This window comes from Pyrgilauda ruficollis, unplaced genomic scaffold (assembly GCF_017590135.1).
Source record: "Pyrgilauda ruficollis isolate IOZ18807 unplaced genomic scaffold, ASM1759013v1 scaffold56, whole genome shotgun sequence".
In the NCBI taxonomy this organism is placed as follows: domain Eukaryota; kingdom Metazoa; phylum Chordata; class Aves; order Passeriformes; family Passeridae; genus Pyrgilauda; species Pyrgilauda ruficollis.
In genome coordinates, this window is record NW_024527266.1 from 6115619 (window position 1) to 6140210 (window position 24592).

Below are 24592 nucleotides of genomic sequence, written 5' to 3' on the forward strand. Positions count from 1 at the left end.
TTTTTTTGGCATTTTATTTTTATTTTTATTTTTATTCTTATTCTTATTTTTATTTTATTGTTGTCGTTGATTAATTACAAAAGACGTCCAGGTTGTTTTCCAAAGCCGTCCTCAACCGCCACCGCAGCCTTCCGAGGTGAGTGAATAAGTGAACTCTCCCTTTCCCACAAGGGGGAAACTGAGCAAGGAGGGTTTTGTGGCTTCCCCAAAGCCACAAGGCTTCCTGATTCCCAGGGCCCTCGAACACCACCACTTCTTCAAGTCATGATTTGTGTGAGAACTCGCAAGGCAACGTCCCTGAATGAGAGGAAGGAGTATTGGCCAAATACATCAAGAGACTCTGCTTGGCTAATGAACACACCACGTGTCCTCAGCATCTGCTGCTGCTCTTGCTTTCCCCCGTTTCAGGTGCTGTTTCTGCAAATAATGTACTCACTCCTTCACGTCCAGGTCTGTCCTGGAACTCCTGGAATTGTAACAATAAGGAGCAGAAGAGAGACACCAAGTGGTCTAGTTGATAAAGAGAGTGGTTTTTTGTTGTTGTTTTTTTTGTTTTTTTTTTTTTTTTTTTTTTTTTTCAGATGTGAACAGGAAAGAGAATAGTTCTGATCCAAAATCTTTAGGTATCAGAGAGGTTTTTTTCCACTGATGTCACCAGGCTTCAGAGAGAGACCTTCCTGAGAACGCAGCACTTGCGGGGGCAGTCCCAGGTGACAAACTCTGGCGAAGCCATCACAGTTTTTGTTACTCTTTCCCTTCCAGGTCTTTCTGAATACAGAGTCTTTCTGTTCCATATGCCATTTCCTGTCCTCCAGGCTTTGATTTAAGAGCAGTGACAGTCCTGTATCTATGTAAATATTTACAGGATAGATCCTGGATCCTTTACAAGTCTCAGTTAGCAACGCCTGTGATAGACAGGGCAAGAGCTGTCCAGCAAAGTGACTCCTTCTAAGAAAATGCTTCTGGTACCAATTAGAGCTGGGAGCAAAGGAATGGCAGAAAACAGCCAGAAGCAGGAGCTGGGATGTCTGGTGTCCTCATTTGTGATCTTCTAACATCTGGCACACACACACACACACAGTGCAAAAGCACATAGTTTGCTATGTTTTTACATTTGTTGTGCAGCACAGCCCTTAATTTCAGCACAACTCTTAATTTCATGTGTCCCCACAAAAATGGCTTGTTCCCCAAGCCCAGAGGTCTCTGTGAGCCTAATGGATTTCAAGGACAAGTGATTTGTGGTTAAACTGATGCTTTTGAGGAACATATGACTAAGCAATATGTTCAGAGGATTTAATGACTTGCAAAGGATGAGAAATTAAGTTTTCCTTCTTTACGCTGTGAATGTAAGCTGATTTGCATATAAATTGAACCTGTCAAGTGTTTGAATATCAATCAAAAAGCTGCAAATAGTTCATTAATTTATGTGAATGTCACTGTTCATTTTATTTATTTTCTTTTCCCCAAAGCAGTTTGAAAAAGCCAGATGCTGAAAAGTTAGATACTTGGGGTTAGGCTCGAGAGCTTTGTGTAGACAACGTGGTCATTTAGAAAAATGTTACAAGAAAAAAGCGTGAAAATACACAGCCACCAGCCCCTCATCAGTGTTAAGCCTGTGCCACTCCTTGCTTCTTGCCACCTGTCTGCCAGAGACTGCAGCCTTTTCCAGCCTGCTGGAGCTGAAACCTCTCCTTGCTCCTTGACCCTGAAAGGAGCCACATGAAACACTGCTATTTAAGGTTCTCAGGCTGGAGAAGATCACTCGTGCAGAGCTGCACAATGGAGTGGTTGCACACACAGCCCTGCTGAAAGATCAGAGGGCAGTCACCTCCTGATGAACCGCTGAGGCAGGAGCTGTTCCCAGCTGTACCTTTTTCCAGGTGTCCAGAGGGAAGAAATAACCTATATCTTTGCATTCCTACTAGTGTTAAACCAATGTTTTTACCAGTTCTATTCATCCCGCCCTTCTACTCTGCGTGGCTACATGGCAAGGCCAGGAACACCATCCTCTTTCCTCCTGTGCCTGGCTGAGTCCTTCCATGACAGGGTCATCACACAGGAGCAGATATTGCAATAAATAGGAAATGCTTGTTCAAACAACAAAATAAATACAATCAAGCAGTGAAGGACAACAGTAAGTAAAGGCAGGTAAACCCAGGAAAAGTAATAATAACATTTCTAGCAGGTGCAAAACAGTACACTTTAGGAAGTTTTAAGTAGTGCAGATGACCATGGAGTTTCTAATGAACCCATGCAGTAAAGCCAACAGCAGTTCACCTTCGCATGAGAAAAGGCCAAAAGATGGTCAGGACTGTGCAAAAGTTTCATCTGTGCAGCACCTGAGGCTGTGGGATGTGCCCACATGCTGCCTTCACGGGGTGTTAGTTGAGAGAGTTACTGCAGGGGTTGCCCCAGCCAAACTCCTGGTGGCTCTATCTCTAGTCTAAGCATTGTTCTGCCAGCGCTGGGCACCCTGTGGCTGAGAGCCCAGAGGGAAGTGCCCAGTCCTTTATGAACTGGAGATGCAATAAAGAGAAGGAGAGGGTAGATAATAAGGTGATATGTTATACAAAAGGGAAGGCAGCACCTGCTGCAAGATCCCACAAACTGCCCAGCAGCAAGCATACATCTTAACGTGCCACTGGGAATTGCCCTCTTCCCTCTGAGCAGCTGGGTTGGGCAGCACTGGCTCAATGCACGCTGTGAAGTGTCAGGTTTCCTCACCCAGGGCTCTGTGTTGTGCCCCCGTGGAGGAGTTCTTGCTGGGAACATTCAAGCTGGTGTCCCTGTTTCACACTGACCATCAGCAGTTTGCTTCCTCTTAGCAGGGAGATGCAAAGGCATAACAGGACTGTTTGCCACATGGTGAATGGGGAACAGCTGGAGGCAGATGATTGTTTGGGTTATTTGCCTGTTGCCTGGACATTTTGTTTGCTTGTTTGAGCCCTGAAAAAATATGTTTCCAGTTCCTCCAGAGGCTGGTCTGTGTTAAGCCTGTATATTGTGTGTTGATTTTAAAAACTGGTGTTTTATAACTTTGCAAATGAGTGTCCTGCTGTTTCAGTGGCAAGGCTCCACAAATAAGGCAGTCTTCTCAGAAATTTCCCTGCCACAGAGCCAGTGGGACTGGGGGAGCAGGAGCAGCCAAAACAACATGCTGCTGGTGTCAGAGAAGCAGATATCCCTGAGTCTGGTTCCAGTGGAACCTCTCTCTTCTTGACTGGATTTAAGTGGCTGACTAAAGAATAATGCTAGCTGATGTTGATGGACTGTGCTTAAAAGCCACTCAGCTTCCCTCACAATCAGCTCAATCGGTTTACGCCAGCATCTGTTGTGATCACAATACTGCATTTTTAACTGCTCTGTCTGTATCACTTGCACATATCCCCTGGTTCCTTACTTCTGGGTGTTTGCTTTTATTCTGAGTGGCTGGGCAGTCCTTTGCCCTGTGAGAAAAGTGTCTTTTTTCTCACTGTATAGTGTAGCGTCTTGGCTGTGGAAAACTGAATTAAGTAAGAATAGGCTGGTCAGGAAGCAGAGAGGGTGTTCTTGCCAGTTGATGCTGGAGAAGTAATACTAAGAAGAATGCAGATTTGGCCAAGGCACTCACAAGCAGTGCCATGGGTCTAGTCATGAGAGATGTGTGCAGCAATTCTCCAGCTTCGGGCTGCGGTGGCTGCACATCTTCTCAAATCACAGCACAATACCAGTTTGACACAGACATGAGACCAGAGTCAGGGGTTCGCCCCCTGCTTCACAAAATTCATCCCTTTAACACCTTGCATTTGTTTAGAAATCTTTTTATTAAGTACTGACCAGACCAAAAACCTGTTTGGTTTGGCAAATGCAGACCTGGGGGAGGGGATCAAGGGAAAAGAACAACAACACTGCAGCCGATTCATCTCTCCTTGTTTATTCCACTAGAAATAGATTTGGCAGAATGCATCAGGAATGAACTAATCAGCAGGGAATTAATTGGCGTGTTAGTTAAAAGGCAGGAAGAAGGCAGTGAACAAATTCATGACTGGATGGCTGGAGGGTTCAAGCAGCCAGAGAGAAGCACTGCATCGTGGAAACTGTGACTAGTAGGAGAAGTCATCCAGCTGCGCCGGAGAGCCAGCGGTTGAGAGCTGCCCAAAAGAACCGGGGGCAAAGATAACACCAGTGTCCTTGGAGACAGAGCTGTTTTTGAGAAGGGCTCCATCGCCCTTCTTTCCTTCCCATAAGGCTCCCATGTGTGGGGAGAGATGGCCAGTTTGCAGGAGTGGGAGGGAGGGGTAAGAGAGGTACAGCTGGAGGAGGCTCCACGGAAAGACTGTGGAACTGTGGAAAGCAGGGAAATGAAGAGGGACACGTCACTCGTTGCAAGCTGAAATGCAGAGGGGTGGTAAGGGGAAGAAAAGGAGCAGGGAGGCAGAGATTTGGAAGCTTCATCACAGAAGGACTGGCCTCAAGAGCAAAGGTAATGCTTGTATACAATTCTCTGCCTTCTTTCCCAGGAATGTTTTGTTTCTTCCTCTGGAGGAAACAGATCCATACACCTCAGGAAGAGGCTGTTGCATTGAGGGACTCTAAAGGCACCTGTGGGAAGAACCAGGAGAGGAAGGAATAGGTGCAGACTGGCATGGACGTGGAGGTTGGAGGATTGCTACCTACAGTTCCTACAGAGAACAGGGGTGTGCAGAGTGAGAGAAATAGGGAGAAAGAAAGAGAAAGCAAATCCTTAGGCAGGCAGACTGTCAGACAGACAGACATGGAGAGTGCAAGGTCTGTTAGTGTCTAAGGAGAGAGAGAGGAAACTTCCTAAGAGGAAGGACCAAGTACAAAATGAGGGAGAGTTGAAGATAAGACATATCCTGAAAAAGCATGCACTCCTGAAGAGGAAGCAGAAGGTGAATATTACCTCCTCAAAATCAGCTGTACTTTACAGATCTATTGCAGCAGATGTTTGCTTTGCACCTGGATGGCTTTTTGGTTTTGTTTTTTTTTTTTGCAAGTAGAGCTTGCAAATACTTTGATTGTTCTGGACTCACAGGCTTGGCAGCTTTCTCCTCTGAAAGCTTAGAGACCTTTCAAGATCCCAGGCTGGGAGTCTCACAGAACTGGCATTAGAAATTGTATGCAGCTACAATATACTTATTTTTTTTTAATAAGAAGCTGTTTTGGTTTATATAACTTAAACCTTCTTGAACCTAATACATAAAACAGAACATTTCAGTTGGGTGTGTGTAAGTAATACAACCTTAAAATATTGCAATGGAAATAAAAGAGATAGAAGGAAAAAAAGACAGAAAGGAATTCCAACAGTTTGCAAAACTAGCTTTATTATTTATTGAGATCCTTTACAAAATAGAGAATCTTAAACATACTTTGATGTTTAAATACCCATTATCATTGGAGTGAGAGCTACATTTTACATATTTATGATTCACCTGAGATCAAACTCCCTGAGTCACTTAGAACTACATTTTATTTCCCTGTAAACGACCCAAAATCCAGAATCACTCTTCAGCTTCAGTCTGAAAGTAGCTCAAAAGGAACTTGAAAAAGTTATGAGAGGAGAACAGACCTCAAATGAAAAGCATTAATGTAATTCACTTGCATTTCAATGCTCAAATGCAGAAAAAAAAAATCCTTAATTTTAAGTATCACTGCAGGGATTGATAACTGTAATCAACAACATCCTCTTCTCAAAGCAAGCATGGGCTTGAGCTGACACACTGGGATGCTGATGCACTCAGAGAGGGCATGTGTTTGGAGCAGTCAGAAGTACAGGGGAAGGTTTCAAGCCCTCTTGATGTACAAGGGGCAGGCAAGCTCTGCATCGTAAAGCAACAACTTGCGTGTCTGCAATAGGATGTGTGTGTTCTCCTCTGGCTCCAGGGGAGAGAGGGCTCTCTGAAATGAAGCTGTGTTTGGTACTAGAAGCAGGTAACCTGGGCAAATCCCCCATATCCTGTCAGTGGTGCACTTCACTCATCATGCTCTACCCCAGTTGTCAAAGTCTGAGGCAGATACCAAGGAAATCTGAGAGCTCTGTTGTGATTACCCACTGCATTGTGAGGGAGGATGAGCACTGGAAATGGAGCAACAAGAAACCAAAGGGGTTAATGGGAGAGGGACAGTGCTCGGAGTCCAAATACTGGCAGTACTCCTTTGCTTTGGGGCAGGGATTCTGGCTTGGATGGCACAACTGCTGATCCCAGCAGGGCTGTGCTCAGGGTGTTAAGCTAGCTGAGCTCTTTTATCATGCTGAAGTGAGGAATCAAAAGGTTAAAGGATGAAAAAAATGTTGTGTAATAATGAGACAAATATGTTGGTCTTCACTGCCTGCAGATGAAGGGACTGTCCAGTGAATCACTGAGCCTACTCTGTTCCAAGGGCAGAATGTGATGTAATATTCTGACAGCACTTCATATTATTGTAATTAATAGTAACAATGACAAAGCTAATATGTTGATATTGTTATTCTCTGCATTTAGGAAAGAGTTTCCATCCAAGGATGTGAGAGAGTTTTCCCTGCTTGTCCATCTGTGTTCTACCCTGATAAGTACTTTCCAGTGCAACTCTGCAAAAGAGCAGAAGACATATTTGAATCGGCTGGGGATCTGGTTCCTGTTACAGAGGAATGACCCCGCAGACTTTTTCAGCTAGGAACTTTGTTAGTGAATATCCATTTGCTGTCTACAATTCCACCTAAAAGAGGGAAGAGTGCTCATTTTCTGTGTGCCTGAGGTATGAGAATCTACTTCAAAGATGATTATAACCTGATGTTTACTGTGAAAATAAATTACAGTAGACCCCCAGGAATTCAGGGAGCAAAGCTACAAAGAAACTGGTCTGTGAGGGGCCCTGCAAATAGCACATGTGGGTATTGTGATTCATTTGGACACCTGATGTCTTAAAAAGTTGGAGCTCAAGTAGCGTGGATTTTCAGTGTAAGATGTAGGTGGAATTTATTACCACCCTACTTTTAACAAATAGAGAAAGATCAAAGTATCCCAGCTGTGGGGTATTGAAACAAGTGGGAGTTGGAAAGGATAAGGAATGGACAATCTCTACAGGAAGTTTTCCAATTAGCTTGGAAGCCACACTGTCTCCTTGATGTTGGCAGCATTTTCAAATCATTTGCAATTAGACACATGGGTGTCTGGTAAGTCCTTTCCCATCAGGGAAGATTAAAAAGGCATGTGCAGGGCACAGTCATTCAAAGAAAGGGAGAGAAAAAAAAAAAACTGTAAAGGCTGGCGCATTTATCTGGAAAAGCTGAGAGGTGGAGGAGGTATGGTGTCAATGCAAATAGCTTCAAGAAGGTCCATGAAGACCTTTTCATTATGAGCCTGGGTGATGTTGTCAGACCTTCTTAAAGATCTTTATTTTGGCAGCTCTGAGTTAGCAGGAAGAAAAGGTGTGTGCATGTGTGAGATAGGAAAAAGGTAATTTATTTTTCCTTTAAATGAATACTGCAATTAGATGAAGAATACTAAATACAAATTACATCCTGACAGATGGAAAGTAATGCTTTTAAAGTATCATGACATTTTCCATTAGTATGGTTATATTCATAGTGATACTTTAAATAGTGGAAAAATAAATGCAGTTGCAATTAAAATGCACTAGTGATCAAATGTAAGAAAGGCACAAAGTGAAAGGAATTATTTATTTACTGTTTTATCTGCTACAGCTTCTGGTAGGTTTTGAGGAGACTGAATTCTTCCCAGATGGCTATATTACATTAAAAAAGAAATTTAATGTCCTCATATTTTGCAGTGAGATCTTAGGCTTTTTATGCATGTACCTGAACAGGAGAATAATTCAGATTTTCTGGATGTGACTGCTTCTCACATGAGCCACTCCATCACTGTGACTACAGATGACCAAAATCATCACTAAACCCCATGAACTTGGCAATGCATTTTTTCTGTTTGCTATGTGCAATATGTGCATAATGGATATTTTCAGCCAATGTCTAGCAGAACAGCTGTTTGTGACTTTTTTTTTTTTTTTAATTAAAGTACCAGATTCAACACTGTGGGACTAATTTATTAGGAAAGAATAACAAATCAGCATGAGTAAGCTGTGGAGAGACTGATCTATCCTCTTACACTTAGGGATGGTACTTGCCCAGGAGGGTGTGTAGGTTAGGGTTGGCTTGGGAATGATGGTAAACTTGAAAGAAAACAAGGAGTTAGGTAAGTGTTCACATCAGTTCATATACCTGTCCTGTCAACTCTGCAGCTTTGCTCAGGAGGAACTGACTCCATGACACCAGGGCAAGGTGGAGATAGTACATGGGGGGTGGGGTTACCTTTGAGGCTCCATCACCGGGCAGCATCTAAGATGTTGCCGCTGGTTAATGGATCAGACCAAAAACAACAATTTTTTTTATTCTGACCACTATGAAACACTTGATAAATTGTTCAAAGGTTGTTTACCTTGTGTTTCCCAAATACAAAGTAGGGATGCAGTGATTTTCACACTTTGTAGAACCTCCTTCTGACACAGCTAGAGCAATTGTAGCTAGAAGGTGCTATCCCAACACAGCTACATAGCTAATTCCCCAGCTACTGCTGTTTGATGAAGCATCTCAGTACCACTCTGTTGCTTGAAAAGGAAGTAAAGTTCATACTTGAGAAAAAGAAAAGTCCCTGTGCTTCTGTAAAACCTATCCTGAGCAACTTGAACAACATTTTAAGTAAAAACATCACCAAAGAGAAATTTGGTGTTGTGATGACAGATGGGAAGTGAAGAAAGAGAAGAAAAAAGAAATAAAGCACTTAGCAAGATATTTTGTCTCCACAGAGACAGGGGGAAGTCAAGATCCTACAACAGCCATCATGGTGACTCTTCCTCTTTTCCTCCTCTTCATCCTTTTGCCCTGCAGTAAATCTCAGGACTTTCTGGACCAGCATCAGAAATGGAACTACAGAGAAGGCGGTAGGAGGTCACAGGGGTGGTTCAGCATGCGAGGTGTTCAGTAACTGAGAGATGCAGATTCACTTATTTTGTCCTTGGAGTGAGATAGACAGTGCTCATTCATGACTGCTCTTTCTTGATTCCTGGGTAGCTGCTGGAGACTTCTGGAGAAAAAAATGCTTTTAGAAATAATCAGCTGGGGTATCCAGTAAGAGCAGAAAACCTGGGCACTTGGAGGCAGAGAATTACACTGTGAGGGAGAGTTACCTGCTTTTTAATTTAGATCCTCCATATGTTTAATATTTGGCATTTCATCGCAACTGAGTTGTGATGGGGAATGGAATCAAACTCGGAGCACTGGCTCGTATTGCCTTGTGCTGACACATTTGTTTTCCTCTCTTCCATGGACATCCTGCTAACCTAGCTGACAAGGTCAACATAGAAGGTGTTTACAGCATTACTCAAACCCTCGAGAAATGGGGAAATGACATCTTCTGGCAAATGAAGCATACCCTGCTGAACAACCCAAATGCTCTCCTGCCAGAGTTCTCCAGGTAATTCCTCTCATCTGGAGGTGGGATTCTGTTCTTTCCTGGGTGTCCTTCCCTGAGCAGGATTCATCTTCTTAAAGATGAATTTTTGTATTTCTCAGTTGGAAGGAAATAAGACACACTATCTCAGTACCTGTTTTGCTAGCAGCTCTGATTAGTAAACTGAATACTCTGCTAACTATTTATTGTGAAACACTCTCAACAGCTATCATTGTATTACAAGAATCTTCCTAAAGAAAATGCCCTTGGCATTTCTCACACTTGTGAGAACAGGCTGGAAAAAATTAATTGTTCTACAAATCCACACATGGGCTTGGCCACAGATCAGGGAAAAGAAGCTGATTTTGTCTGTGATGTTTTTTTATTTCAATCTTTAACACTTAAATCTGAGAAAGCTATTCACTAGTTCATGTCATCATATTCCCCCTTTGCATTGCTGAAGATATTAACTGTTGAACAAACTCACAAAATTTACTTCAATCCCATATATCCATAGGAAGGGCTGAAAGAGAGGGAAAAGGAATACTGGGAATTGCTAGAATCCTAATATCACTTAAATCAGAATTGTTCCTAAAGCAAGTAAAGTGGCTGTCTTCCATAACTAATTGTTCTCTTTTGTAACAAGAAAAAAAATGTTTGCAAATGTTACACATTGAACCAGTTGAGGAGGAAAGGTTAGAAGAATAAAAAAGGCATTGGGCAGGTGGTCACATGTAATTGTACAAATTAGGGTTTCAGGAGAATGCATCATAGATTATACATTGGCCTTTGGCATCGTTATACATTGGCCCTGGCTGCATGGTGGCTGTTACTAGCACAGAATTCATCACAACGTTCCCACTGACAGTGCTGAAATTCATTGGTGCCTCATATTATCAGGGACGATATTAAGTCTTGTATTTGGAAAGTTCTAACTTTAGTCCAGGGAGATGTGATGAGAGTGTCCAGCCATATATCCTGTACTGGGCTTTGAATTACGAGTTTGCTGGCAAGGACGCAGACTGGTCCATTAGAAATGTTGAGGACTAACAGTACCCCATGGAAACCACTGGCCTAGCCTCCAGGTGTACTCCTAGTTAATTATTACTTATTACTATTTTTTACTAATTATTACTTTTTACTTATTACTAATAAAAGTTAGTTAATTATTACTAATTAAAATAAGGTAGTGGAAAGACCATGTTGCTCATGCTGTTCCTGAAGCTTGTGCTTTCCAGGATTCAGATGGGGCACCTCAGATGAACTCCCATCACTGAAGAGCAGGGTAGATTTGAAGCATCTTTTGGTGCTTCAAATGGCTGCAACTCTTTCATCATCAAGGGCCCTTACCCAGCAAGAAACAAAGGTCATGGTAAATTACTTTGCATGCTCAGAAACACTCCCTAAACCGAGTTATTCTTCTGTATTACTCTCTTTGTAGTCTCCGCCCTGTCTCTGCAGCTGTGGACAACCTTGTAAGGGAAGTCCAGTTGATAAGGAAAAGGCTGGAAGAACTGAATGAACGCCTCAATGTCATCAGTAAAACTGTCTTTCCCCTTCGACTGAATGCTCTGCAGAGCCAGAGGCGTGGCAATATTCAGCTCCGGAGACTCCCGACACACAGGAGAAGGTTATATGCTCGCAGAAGACCTCAGAGCACTTAATTCTCTACCAGAAAAAGGGGAAATCTTTTCTTTTTTTCATCTGCTTAAGCCTTTCTCAATGGGACATTGCTGGAGAGAAAAAAAGTAAAGCACACACACAAGTCAGCTTTGCTAAGGAGACCAGAACTTCTGCATTTTGTTCCTGCCTTCCAAACCTAGGTCAGGAGGCAAAACCTGACCCTGTTTTTTAATGATGGCTGTTTTGTGTCCCAAGCAAAAACAAGTTGACAAGCTCAGTCTACTTGAGCATGAATACCTTTATTCTATACAGGCACTCTTTTTGCTTACCAGAGGAAGGTTTTTCTGTAAAGATCAGGTGAATTTCTCTCTCTGCCCTATTTTTAAAGCACTCCATCTGAAACAGCTGGGGAATTTGAACTTCAAAAGTGCTGAACAACTGATGAATGCAGAAAGATGGATTAGTGCTTGGCACTTCCAACTGGGCAGGGAGAGGGAGAGGAAGTTATCTTTCAAAATATTGCCTTAACCTATTGTCCACATTCATATGTTCAGAGGGTGAGTAGGGCTGGATAACCTTGGTCTGTACATCATGCTTCAACACTGAAGATATATCAATTGCTAGGGACCAAATACGAACATCCACCTTCTGCAAAGAGTCTTTTTCTAGCTACCTGGAACTGTGCACTCAGAATGGTTTTATTCATAATTTCCAGCACTCTGAAACATACTTAACTGATTTTTGCCAAGACTCGTAGAAACCAGAGGATTTTTAAATTTTTTTTTTTTCCAAAACTATTTAGATATCTAATGGCAAAGACAGGTGTCTGGAAGGATTTTCCAAAATAGCTTAAGAGACTCTTCAGTCCCCAAAATCACAGATTCAATTGGTGTCTAGTTCACAGAGTATTTTCTCCACATGCCAGCACTGACCTCCAGACATTTCCCAACATCCTTTAGCACAATTAATATCTGTAGAAAATTAACAACCACACTTTCCAAAGACTTTGGTCCCTCAGGGATTACCCAGAATACCCTGCCTTCAGCTTGTCTTTGCCTGTGTCTTCCTGACAATAAAGCTGGTGATAAAAAAAGAGTGCATAAATCAAATTATGCACTGAATGGAGGATAGAGTGGCCTTGCATTTCAGGTCTCTAAAGATAAATCCAATACAGAGATTTCCATTCAGCACTGTAGTCAACTGTGTATATTAAATGTGTTGAAACATAAGAAAGAGAGTCAGAGAGGAAAAGAAACAGGTTGTCTTTAAGGTCTGGATGAAGCAATTTATGAGGACACAAATAAAGAATGGATTATGTCTAAATTATTGTGGGGGTGTCTGGCATGTCAGTTGTTTTGAAAACATTCTCCAGTCACAGTGAGGATGCAGACTAGCTATTTAAGGATTCCCAAAGCCTGAGTTTATGGAAAGAAATTCAGTGACAGTACAACAACCTCCAAAAGGAAAGGGGTAAAAACTAGTTTCATATGAAATCTTTCAGAATGGACCAGAAGAATTAGCACAGTAAGAATGGACCAGAAGAATTAACACAATAAGAATTCTAGCTTCAACATGGGAGTTAGTTGAGTGGGGGAGGTATGAGACAATCTGGAAATAATTCCCGGATGTAAGTTCTCTGAGTTCAGGTTTTCAGGAAATAACAAAACTCGATCTTGGCTCTCTTTGGCTTTTGCTTGGGAACTTGAAATGCTGCTTAGCTAGAGAAGGGGAAAATCAAGACTGTGAAAAGGCTGATAAAAAGATACAGTTGTGCCTTTGTTGAAGTTGTCATCATAATTTCTCAGGAAATGTAGAGCATTTTGATCCCAGAATATATTTACATAAATTACAAGGAATAACAGGAGAGAAAGGCTCCTAACTTCTTGTTATTCTGCATTCAGAGTTTCTAGGTTGTGCTGTAGCAACAGCTGCATCCTTGCACAGACTGCTGATCCCTCCAAGGGATGCTTTGCTTGGGGCTGTAGGGACTGCTGGTTATTTTTGCCTATCTGGAGGAAGAGTACAACATAAATGTTAGCTTTCGTGGTCATATTTTAGACACAAGCATTTTATCAGGCAACCTGAAGTTGTATAAATTGAGGACTACTTAAAACACAAAGATGAGACTTCCCCAAGTTCCTCAAGTTACAAACGGCTGGTGGTGGGAGGCCAGACCAGATCACTGCATACTTTTACTTTATACCTAGATGTCCACCACCAGCTTGTGCCAGAGACAGAGGACAGGGCAAGATGGACCTCCAGTCTAACCGAGTCCACATATTCCTACGCTGATATGTGCAAGTTTGTAGTCTTGGCAAAACCTGCTCAGCACAATGGTGAAAGTCACCATCTACTTTAAAAGAGAACAAATAAGCTGCAGCATGCAATGTATATTACAATTCTCCAATTTCTTGCATAATGGTGAATAAACCAAGTAATATAAATGGTTAATAAATGACTAGTCTGTGACCTTGTCACCAGTGACACCAGCCCGGTCATTCACTGTGAAAGCCCATGCCAGGCTCCAGCCCAGCTCCCTGACCTGGACACAGCCTGTTTGATCAGATGATAACAGCCAGCTTCTTTAATCTCTTTGCACGACCCTCTCTCTAGATGGAAAAGTTTAGTGTCCTATTTATCTTATAATTTTACTTTTTGCTTTTTAAGAGTGTAGGAAGGCTATGCGCCAGCCTACTTCTGCACTGTTCACCTTCTATTTGAGGAGGCAGCAGTCCAGCTGAGCAACTTGAGATGCCTCTACCCCATCTGCCTGGGAAGCTGGCCTGACTCATGGGACTGATTCCCAGGGACTGGTATTTGTATTTCTGCTTCTGCTAACCTCTTCTTAAAAGATCCTGGGTAAGGCACTTTCTCTAGCTGGCACTTGTCCTTAGAGGCGGCTTATACAACAAAAAAAACCACTTGTCTCAAGGTGTCTAAGTCTTCTATGCATATAAATGTATCCAGCTACAGAAGCCATCTAAGCTTTCTGCTGTGTTCATTTACATTTCTGGGAAAGGATCTGGATGGAACTTTTAAATAGAGGTGACCAGGTGGGTGGTCAGTGGAAGGAGATCAAGTATCGTTAGGAACTTCTAAAATCTACCCTTCACCTAAAGCTTACAATATCCAGTGACCAGACCACCTCCTTAAAAAACAACTTATGTTCCTCTTATTTATGTTTATTAAAAACAAACAAACAAACAAAAAGAAAAAAAACCCAAACAAACAAACAAACAAAAAAAACCCAACAAAACACAAAAGACCAAAAAAACAAGAGGCTATGATTTTGCAACTCCAGGACCATGGGGCCTTCCACTCTATGCATGACACACTTTGCCAGTACTTCCCTGTATTTCATTCCTTTCACATCCCCTCTCACATTTCCTGTCTCCCAGAGATGAATACCATCTGTTCCCGCACTTCATGACTCCTCGCACTTCTCGGCGCCCTCCACACTTCACCCTCCGCCGCTCCCGGCCCCGCGCCGNCATGCTGGGCATGGTGAAGAACTCGCTGCTGAGCACGGTGGAGGCATGGCCCTGCCGCCTGCTGAGCAAGGGCGAGAAGGTCTGTGCGGGGCGGGCGGCGCTGCTCCCGGGCCGTTCTGCGCCAAGGCGCTGCGAGGGAAAGCGGGGATCGGCCCCGGGCAGCGCCTTCCTCCTGGCAGCGCCTCCATCCCCATCTCCTTCCCCAGGATCAGGTCAGCTACGAGGAGAGGACGTACGAGGGCGGGAGGTTCGCGGCGGTGGAGCTGGTGGGGAAGCCGTTCGACGAAGCCTCGAAGGAAGGGGCGGTCAAGCTCCTCAAGTATGTCGGAGGAAGCAACGACAAGGGTGAGAGATGCTGCCTGCCCCGCGGGGCTTGGCGGGTGTTTGTGCTTGAGGCTTGGTGAAAGCAGGATGGATGGAGGCAGTGGCACTGCAGGCCCGCCTGGCTTGTGGCTCCTGGCACTGGGGTCTTGGATGGGGATGGCTCCTCACTGGTAAAAGTAAATTTGCAACAGGATAAGTTGTGCCCAGCCAACTCATGCTATGAGTCCACATATAACCCATCTCTGTGTCTCCACTTATAACCCATCTCTGTTTCAGGATGAAATCTCAAAAATTATTTGTTTAAACAGGAATGAGTTACCTTGCAGCTGGGATAGCATGAGGACAGGCAGACATGTATCTATCACAGCTCCCTGGGTGAGCAGTAGCTGATGAAATCCAGGTTATCTGGGACACCGGTTCTATGATGTGCCCTTGTGGGCAGTGAAATAACAGTTACAACCTTGATATTTTATCTGGTTATTTTTATTCATGAAAGGGTAAGGAACAGTGAGCTTCCTTTTTAATGGTTGTATTTTAATGTTTTATGGCAGTGCTTCCAGATGATTTCTTCATCTTACTAAAATGTGCACCATTGAATGTTAACCATTCATAGCAGGAGAAGACTACAGAGTAGCTCTGAGGCATATATATTTCTTAAACACCTTTCTCCAGCATCTAGTAGAGGGACTAGTGTAGTCTCTGTAGGAGGTGGATGCAGTGGGAAATGGTATTTGCAGCAACATTTTTGGAAAGGTGATGATTGCGGTTGCTGTAGTAGAAAGGTGCCTTCTATAACATGTGACACAAACACAGGTATGACATCAAAGGAAAATAAATGAGAAAGATGGCTTGATCTCAGCTGTATTTATGGCTGCCTGGTAATGAGGTTTAGAGGTTCCCTACTGCTGCAAGAAAAGTGAAGAAAACTGGTCTTCAGTGCCATGTGGTACTCCTTGGTGGTAATGAGTGGGAAAAAGCCATGCTGTTCCTGGAGTGTGGAAAGCATGGACAGTCCTGCTGAAAGCCATAACAGCACAGAGGTTTGGGACACTGGAACTTGTAGGATGTCTGGAAGCATTTGGGAGGTTTTAAGAGAAAGCTCCTGTCAGCCAGTATTGGCTGTGGGCTCACGACTAAGTGCAGATAGTATTAATTTAAATGCTGATGTAGATTTATATGTGCCACTGGCCTGCCCTGGAGCTACAGACCCTGCTGTCTTACAGCTGACTTGTCAGAAGAACAGAGTGTCTAACAGAACCACAGAAGCAGCACCATTAATAAAAAGCATTCCAGAGGTCAGCTGGGACACTTCTTTCCCTGGCTCCTGGTGTGGAGAGGGAGCTTGGCCCAAGCAGAAGCCTGATGATGGCTGTTCTGCTTCCCTAGAGGAGCCCAGTCCTGACAATGAGCTTGCTCATATGAGGAGTTTTCCAAAATTAAAATTAGCTTTTGTGAATTCCCTGTTAATTTTGTGAGTTCCTGAGAGCCTAGACTTCTTATAGTAATGTTTGTATGTCTGTTTCAGGGGTTGGAATGGGCATGACTGCTCCTGTCTCCATCACTGCTTTTCCTGCTGAAGATGGCTCCTTCCAGCAGAAGGTGAAAGTCTCTCTGCGGATCCCGAGCCAGTTTCAAGACAACCCTCCATGTCCTACTGATGAAAGTGTTAAGATTGAAGAAAGACAGGGGATGACCATTTATTCCACGTAAGGAATGCATCCTGGGATCTTCAGTCTCTAGTGATGAGGTCTTTAGGGTGCTCTGATAAGCAGTGTTTTATCAGGTGACTTGCTGTACAAGGGGTGCATGTGGCAGAAGGAGATGGAGGAGTATGTCTAGACTGAAGACAGGTGTTTTATGTCACTTCTTACCCCTGGTCATGCTGCACTGATGTGGAATATGGATTTTTTTCCACTGGGTAAACAAGTGTGGAGGCTAGCCCTGAAAGATACTGTGCCATTTCTATTGTATGAATCTATGGTTTTCCCCACTTTCTGGGTTCCAGATTGTTCATAGTCATTAAGAATGTTCTTTGGTGCAGTTCACAAACTGTCCACTGAAGCCCCACTTAGATGGACTCATACCAGACTCCATCATGGAAACAAGGAACCACTGCATTGCTTCAAGTCACCTTTGAATGTCTTGGGGTGTTGACTGACAGGCCTGGACTCAAACTAGCATCACAATAAGTTCTTCACCTTGTCCTTACCCTTTGGAGATTCCCCTGCCTACTTTCATGAACTATTTTGGCTGACTCTAACTGACTTCTTTCTTGCCTCCAACTGCTGCTTGGCCTTTGCTCTGGGTGTGGGCCCTTTCTGCAATATCAGCCTGTTTTGTCTCAAATTTCAGCCCTGAGGGAGGGTGGTGAGGTGCAGACTGACGTGGAAACAGTTCCTGTTGGTGGGAGGTCGACATAAACTAGACCCATTTCAGTCCACACCTTTTAAAGGGCATTGTGTTCTGTAATTGCCAGTTGTGTGTTCCTACCTCCCCTTTTTCTTGGGCTAGCTCGAGTTTGGCTTTCCTTCATGTTCTTTCCAGCAGACGGTTGTTCACACCACAGTGAACGTGGTTGTTGACAGCATTGGTGGGGACTGCGGGCTGAGCTGACTTGGAGATAACCTTGTATTTTAGAAAGTTGTTTCTCTGATATGGTGCTGATTGACAGGGCAGGGCCATTCTGCTGGCTGACATACGTGGGGCTGCTTGGGGGGATCCCTTTGGGACCTCCCAGTGGATGACTACCCAGGGACTTTTGTTATTGTGCTTGGTTGGCCCAGGTAGATTTTATCTCATGCACTTGCAGGTTGCATGTCACCCTTGGCTGTGTCACCCATGAGATTTCATCTGTCCCAGATGAAGTGTGCTGCTTCACAATGAACAGTGCACACATGAGTGCATGTTGGCAGGGCCTGGATCAAAATGCATGTCTAAATATACCGTGGCTATTTATTGTTCTCTCTTTCCTCCTTCTGTGCTTTTCCAGGACTGCTCAACACCTCTCTGGTTTCTTTGCAGGCAGTTTGGTGGCTATGCCAAAGAGGCAGATTACGTGAGCTATGCTGCCAAGCTGAAGGCTGCTCTGGGGAGTGATGCTGCATACCACAAGGATTTCTACCTGTGCAATGGTTACGACCCTCCCATGAAGCCCTACGGACGCCGCAATGAGGTCTGGTTTGTGAAGGAGTGAACGTCTGGCTCCCCTTGGTGCTGCCTTGCTCTGATAACCTCCCCACACTATGTCCCTGTCCTCTTTAAAATAAAAAAAGAATTCAGCAGAGGCAAAAAACTATCACTGCCTTTTTCCATGCCTATGCCTTAGTCTTTCATGGACCATAAAAGTAATTTTAGAAGAGCACTTGCTGACCTTCTGATAGTCCTGCTCCTTCATTCCAGACCAGGTCTTCAGCCACACAGACTCTCTTGATCTCTCCATGGCTTGTTTTTATCTCCTTTGTGCTTCCAGAGTTCAGTGCTGAGAAAGCCAAAAGTACTTAATTGACTGGTGCCTGACAGGAGTCACGTCCAAGTGTAGGCAAGACTATTAGTCTCACCTGAGACGGGCAGGGGAACATGACAAAAGTGCATACAGAGACTTTTTTTATCTCCTTCAGTTTGCTGCAGCTGTAAAATGCTTCTTTTATCTGTGCCATTCCACAAACAGTCTAAAGGGACACAGGCACTGCTGCCAACACAGCATAGAGAAAATAAACATCCTTTACATTAATTCAGGGCATGCAGAAGATCAGCGCTTCTGTCATCTGTCTGAGAATGAAATGCCATTCAGAGAAAGATCCAGATTCTGTCTGCAGCTTTCTTTTGTTTGAGGAGAGATGTTTTGGCGTGTGCTGTGTCTTCATCTCAGATAGCAGCTGGACAATGTGACCTGGAGACCTCAAGATTGTTCCTTCACCTTCCTATTACTTCTGTGTAACATTTCTTTAAAACTAGCCTGTGCAAGGACCAAAGCAGAAATGTGTGTGGTTATCTAATTGAATTAGAGAAATGCAAGGCTGGGAAGAAAGCAGATGTTTATTACTTGTGATATGAGGGTGCATTTGAAGAATGGTGAAAATACAGTGAAAATACCATGGGTGCCAATCTAAAAAACTTTTCTTAAAAGGTGTCAATTTTTGAAGGGCTACTCCGACCAGCTGTTTTCTTTAGAGGAAGAAAAGGAAAACATGGCTGTCCTGGAAAACAGGGGCTTGGGTCAAATAATGAGTAGCCTTTGGAAACTTCAAATATAATAGCAAGTGTGGGTCACGTTTCAGGAAGAGTGGTAATGTTGAAATGTCAGGCATCAAACCAGCATTTTAGCTGTTGGCTCTGCCAGGGACACAGTAGAGTGCCCACAGTGGGAACACTCACCCTGCTGCTGGGTGTGTATAATTCACTACCTGCACTAAAAGAGGTGTGCTCCTCTGGTGGTTGAGTGCCCCATAGTTCAGGTACTTTCCAAAAGCCATTTTCCCCTGGAGCTGAAAGAGACATTTGTCAGCTGGCATTGTGGCTGCTGGCTGGTCAAGCTGTTGCCCGTGCGCCTGCTTTCTGAGAACAAATCTCAGCAGGAAAAGGAGAAAACCTGAGGTTTTGATGTGCTTTCCTTTTCTCTCTTGCTGAGCTGTGTAAGAGCTTTGCTGTGAACTTCATGAGAGTTTCAGTCACCTGTGTGCAAGAGCAGATAGTTCAGGATGGTAAAAAGAGCAGATATCATTTAAGTAAGCAAAAAACCAAACAACAATGACAGGGAAAAGATATTGGCTGTGGTTAGTGATTGCAGTGCAGGGGAGGAAGAATAAAAAGAGAAATCAAGACAAACAAAGAATTGGGCTTTTGAAGGAATTTTTGAAGCAGCAAATGCCCTTTTAAGCTTGTCCCTTTGTTCGAATCCAAAGGGATCGTTCATGTCCCAGATTATTTTAACCTGTATGGGCGAGGAATGGAGGAGCACAGTATTGTCCATTTTGTGCCTTCCCAGGTTAGTTTTGGGCTTTTGTGGATACAGTCTGGTGACCTGTGGTGAATGCCTTTCAATGATCAAAACCTTGAAATTTCTCAGAGTTTATCTTGTGAAATCTCAGATGTTAGGGATGTCAGTAATAAACCTGGTATAAACAGAGCTGCACAGCTCAGCAGCATGGTGGGGTTCTTTTATAAAGTGCATACCCTCTGAACAGAGAGTGAGAGCTTCAGACCCAAGAGTGAGAGTAAACATCTGTAGGCTCTGCCTCTGCAGCCCTGATACTGGCCTTTTGCATCAGGCAGGCAGGATAGAATTTCATAAACATTGTTATATAATGTCAAAGCCTTATGCAAACTGAATTGCCTTTTCTGTACACACAAAGATGCCTGTGTTTTGTCTGCATTTTCTAGTTTTGAAATAAATAAATAAATAATAATATTGTGATTTACAACTTCTGTTCTGATCACTGACTTTGTGAGCTCAGTGGGAGTAGTTGATTTACTAGACCGTAGGTTGCCAGTTTATCTTTCTGTTTGGGGTACTAATCATGTCACAGCATTTATAAATAGTCATAATGCTTTTTCCAATAAATCACTATTTTGGGTATCCTGGTGTGGCTCTGCATTATCTGACTGTGAGAGACAGGAGCTGATGAAATAATCTCCTTCATTTGTTCCAGCCATTGAGAGGCTTTGAGCGATGTATTTGTGTTAATGTAGAAACAATGGGCTTGCTTACCTGAGGAAGATTATGTGTTCCTGTGGCTGGGGTTCACAGGCAGTGAACACATTAATGTTCAGGCAAATACTGGTGACTGATTTTCAACATGATCTATGATCCAGAAATGTTTGACATGTTGTCCCATTGAGGTCCATCTAGCTTGGTGCCCTGTCCCTGTGATGGACAGTAGTGGACACCTGAGACAAGATTACAGGAACAGTGCAGCTGTGGGCTCAGACCTCCTTTAAATATTTCCCTATCTCTAATATGATGTGACCCAGGGATTTTTGTTATTGTGCTTGGTGGACCCAGGTAAATTTTATCTCATGCATTTGTCAGGTTGCTTTCTAGAAATAATGTAGTTACTATCCGTGGCATCCTTTTGCCCTTGGTTGTGGAAAGGTAGAAACACTCTTTGTCAGAGTGTTTCCAGCAGGCTGTCTCTTTGCTCCTTAGGCAGCTTTTGATATGCCTCTGTCACTGCTAGTGAACGTTTGTTTGGACAGCCAGAGTTGCTGTTGACATTGGAGGATTTCCAGCCACCTCTTTGTGCTGGGGCCAGAAGTCAGAGGTGCGTTCTGGATTTTGACCCAAGGCCTGCATGGCCACAGACACTGTTACGTGCAGTTGACTCCTGAACTGATGTTAAAACAAAAAACATTTTCTCCATCCCCTGCAGTATCTCTGAGTGCAGCAGATTACCTAGAGACTTCCTTGCTTCTCTTCTGCACCTGTGCAATGTCCTTTTCTGTCTCCAGTGAATGTTGAAATTGAGAGATTTTGGTGCTTTTCAGTCGTTCCACAGGGCACCATGACATTTCCTGTTGTGTGTTGGTTTAAGAAGATAGTGCCAGGGAAACTGAAAGGTGGATGTTTCTCCGTGCTGAGGCCCCTCAGCGCTGCCAGAGGTCGCCTTGCTGGGTTGTTGGGATGTGGTGGGTGTGTGCATCACACCCTGCATTGCTGCCCGTGGTCCCTTTCCCATCGCCTGACTTGTCAGGGCAGTGGAGCAGCTCCACACGTGCCTGTGCTGCCTGCTGGGCTGGACGGGCTCAGCAGGGCAGTGCCTTCGGGAATTATCTCTGCCTCCCAGAGACAGGAGTGCCCTTGCTGCTTATTAGCCGCTGGGCAGGTCCCTCTCAGTGCTATGCAAAGCAGTGGTGTGACGGCGATAGGACTGGCCACAGGAACGGCTGCATTTAAACACAGCCAAATTTAAAAGCATAATTTTGATGGGAATTATACACATGCCCTGTAGATTTATCTGTGCTGGATATACAACCTTCCTAAGCTACTCCACTTGTTATTAAGGAATTTTCCTGCTGGTATTAACTGTGGCAAACCCTATATATTTATATACATGTGTATATGGTATAAATGTAGTATATGTAGTGTGTATGTAGACCAGTTACTTTGATCTGTTGTTTGGCTTCTGTAGTCACTGAATAACTCACTAGAGCGAATGCAGCCACAGGGTGAACATTTGCAGACTGAAGTTTTAAGACTGCTAGAATGAGACCTTTGTTAGCTTCAGAAAGGAATACTTTACTTTGTAGACACATGCCTTAGTATATCTAACACTGCATTAAGAGGATGACAGCCTTTATAAAAGAGCTAATTGGTTAAGTTGTCCATATACATCTTGCCAGGCTTATAATACTCCAGTCACTTTGAGGGTGTGGGTGATCTATGGTGAGTAAGGAAGTAACATCATTATTTCCCCATTTTCATCAATCCCCGTGGCAAAGAGTGTGTGAGCAGCTTTTGTGCTTATGGTCACAAATTTTCAGTTTTGCAATGCTACCCCAAGGCGATGGGTCAGAGGAGGGAGATTGTGGCTCCTAGCTCACATTGTCCCTCCCTATTTAATTACAATAATACTTCTTTTAGAATAGCACTCTGAGCAGCAGCTCTCTTTCTTCTGTGACAGCATTTCAGCCACACTGAGCTAAAAAAGAAATGCATCTCTTTTAACAGGACCATAAGTAGCTTTGGATGTATAACGCCTCTATAAAACTGCTTGGCAACATGATTTATTAGAGCAGGATCAGTGGTAAAAGTGACTTCTCTGACAGTAATGGATGAAACACTTCCAGCATAGCTACTCTGTCTCTGCTTGGTGCCTATGCCAACAGCAGGCTGGTTTTGTCAGCTCATTCATAATCTCTGCTTTGCTCTCAGCAGAATCCGTTGCACAAGACAACGGTTCAGCCGTGGCAGATGCTTTTTTCCTAGTCCTCTGTGGGAACTGCTGCAGAAGATGGGTCAGTGCAAATGCTGCTTGATTCCTGAGACTCTGTCTGCTTAATTCTACATCCAGACCCTATACCTAGGTGGGAGTTGGGTGCATGCCACTCCCATACCCCTCACTGCTGCCCACCCCCATCAAGAGAAATTTGAGTGACTGGGGTGAAAGGAGCTGTGCTGTTCTTAGACTGAGTGTGAAGTCTGACTGATCGGCAGCCCAAGGAAGTCTCAGATGTATCTTCTGTGCACTCCCTGTGAGAAGACAGAATTGAGCAGCCTGAATCTAAGGTGAAGATTTTTAAAAGTACCAGTGGAAGTGAAAGATCCCAGAAACCACATCCTGCAATACACCATGTGCTGCAGCAGCAGCCTGATCTGCATTGTGACTTGAATGACCTTGGGTGTGCAATGTGTCCCTGGCAGTGTGACCTGACTCTGGGGCTCCTTCGGCTGGGGCAGCAGAGCCCAGCCTGTGCCACGTGGGCAGCTGCACCACCCACCCTGCCCGAGCCTGACTTGGAAGCTGGGTGGGTTCTAAGAGACCCACCTGTGTTTGGGATGTGTCTTCTTCAGCTCATGAAGGCAGAGAAGGATTGCCATGGCAACTATTCTTGAGTATTTTTCCAGTGTTTTTCAATCTTATTCATTTTTTCTTATATCCCTAGTGTTTAATTTAAGGCCTTTCCTAATTGGAGTCCAAAAAACCAATTGAAGTGAATTCTCTGATTAGACAAAAAGTTCAGACACCTTCCCACACAACTTGTGAAGTACAAGATCAACAGAATTTAATGTTGCTGTGACTAAGAGGAGATCTGAAATTTGAAATGCATTGTACCCAGACAAATGAAAAAAAAATGAAGCCTTTTACTTAAAGCAAAACATTGAAATAAAAGATAGAGTACAGCATGACAATTTTGGGCACTCCCTTGCTGGTAGATCTTTCTAGGCTGTTTAAACACTGATTATAGACTTTCTCAATCTTCTTTATGACTCAGCTTTGTGAAGGAACATCTTTCAGAATCAACATGTGCTGGCTCATTGAAGTATCTTTCGTGAACTGTAGTATTATTTACTCTGGGTACTTTGAGGGGAATGGTTACTGCAGTGGTGTTTCTTTGGGGTAATTACCATGCCTCTCATTTTCCAGCACCTTGCTTCCACTTTGTGTATGTTTTGGCTGGGATAGAGTTAATTTCTTCATAGTAGCTGGTGTGGGGCTGTGCTTTGGATTAGTGCTGAAGACAGTGTTGATAATACAGGATAGTTTTGCTGTTGCTGAGCAGTGCTTACACAGGGCCAAGACCTCTTCTGCTTCTTGTTGCAAGTAGGCCAGGGGTGCACAAGAAGCTGGCAGGGGAGAGAGCTGGGGCAGTTAAGCCCAGCTGATATTTCATTCCATACGGGGCCACACAGCATGTAAAGTGGGGGGAAGAAGGGGGGCGATGTTCAGAGTGGTGTCATTTTCCTTGCCGAGGAGCTGTTCCATGTGATGGGGCCCTGATGTCCTGGTGTCCTGAAACTCCTACCTGCCTATGGCAAGTGGTGAACTCATTCCTTGGTTTGCTTTATTTGCATACGAGGCTTTTGCTTTACCTGTTAAACTGTCTCTATCTCAACCCACGAGTTTTCTCACTTCTATTCTTCTGCTTCTGCTGCCCATGGCACCCGGGTGGGCGAACCAGCGAGCAGCTGTGTGATGCTTCGCTGCTGGCTGGGTTAAACCGTGACCCACCTGCACACCATACCTGTGCGTGGCAAACCCAGGCTGGAGG

General features: G+C 43.9%; 1 protein-coding gene and 1 long non-coding RNA gene across 2 annotated transcripts; both read left to right on the forward strand.

The window, feature by feature from the left end:
- The first annotated feature begins 4298 nt into the window (after window positions 1–4298).
- Window positions 4299–12604, forward strand: LOC121361243. The gene is made up of 5 exons (XR_005956316.1): window positions 4299–4462; window positions 6483–6735; window positions 8803–8937; window positions 9341–9470; window positions 10888–12604. It is a non-coding gene; the product is annotated as an uncharacterized LOC121361243 (long non-coding RNA).
- Window positions 12605–14557: 1953 nt separating this feature from the next.
- HEBP1 (heme binding protein 1) lies at window positions 14558–18176 on the forward strand. The gene is made up of 4 exons (XM_041481689.1): window positions 14558–14639; window positions 14767–14905; window positions 16410–16590; window positions 17906–18176. Exons 1-4 carry the CDS (start codon window positions 14562–14564, stop codon window positions 18075–18077), a joined length of 570 nt encoding a protein of 189 aa, XP_041337623.1. The 5' UTR covers window positions 14558–14561; the 3' UTR covers window positions 18078–18176.
- The last annotated feature ends 6416 nt before the right edge of the window (window positions 18177–24592 follow it).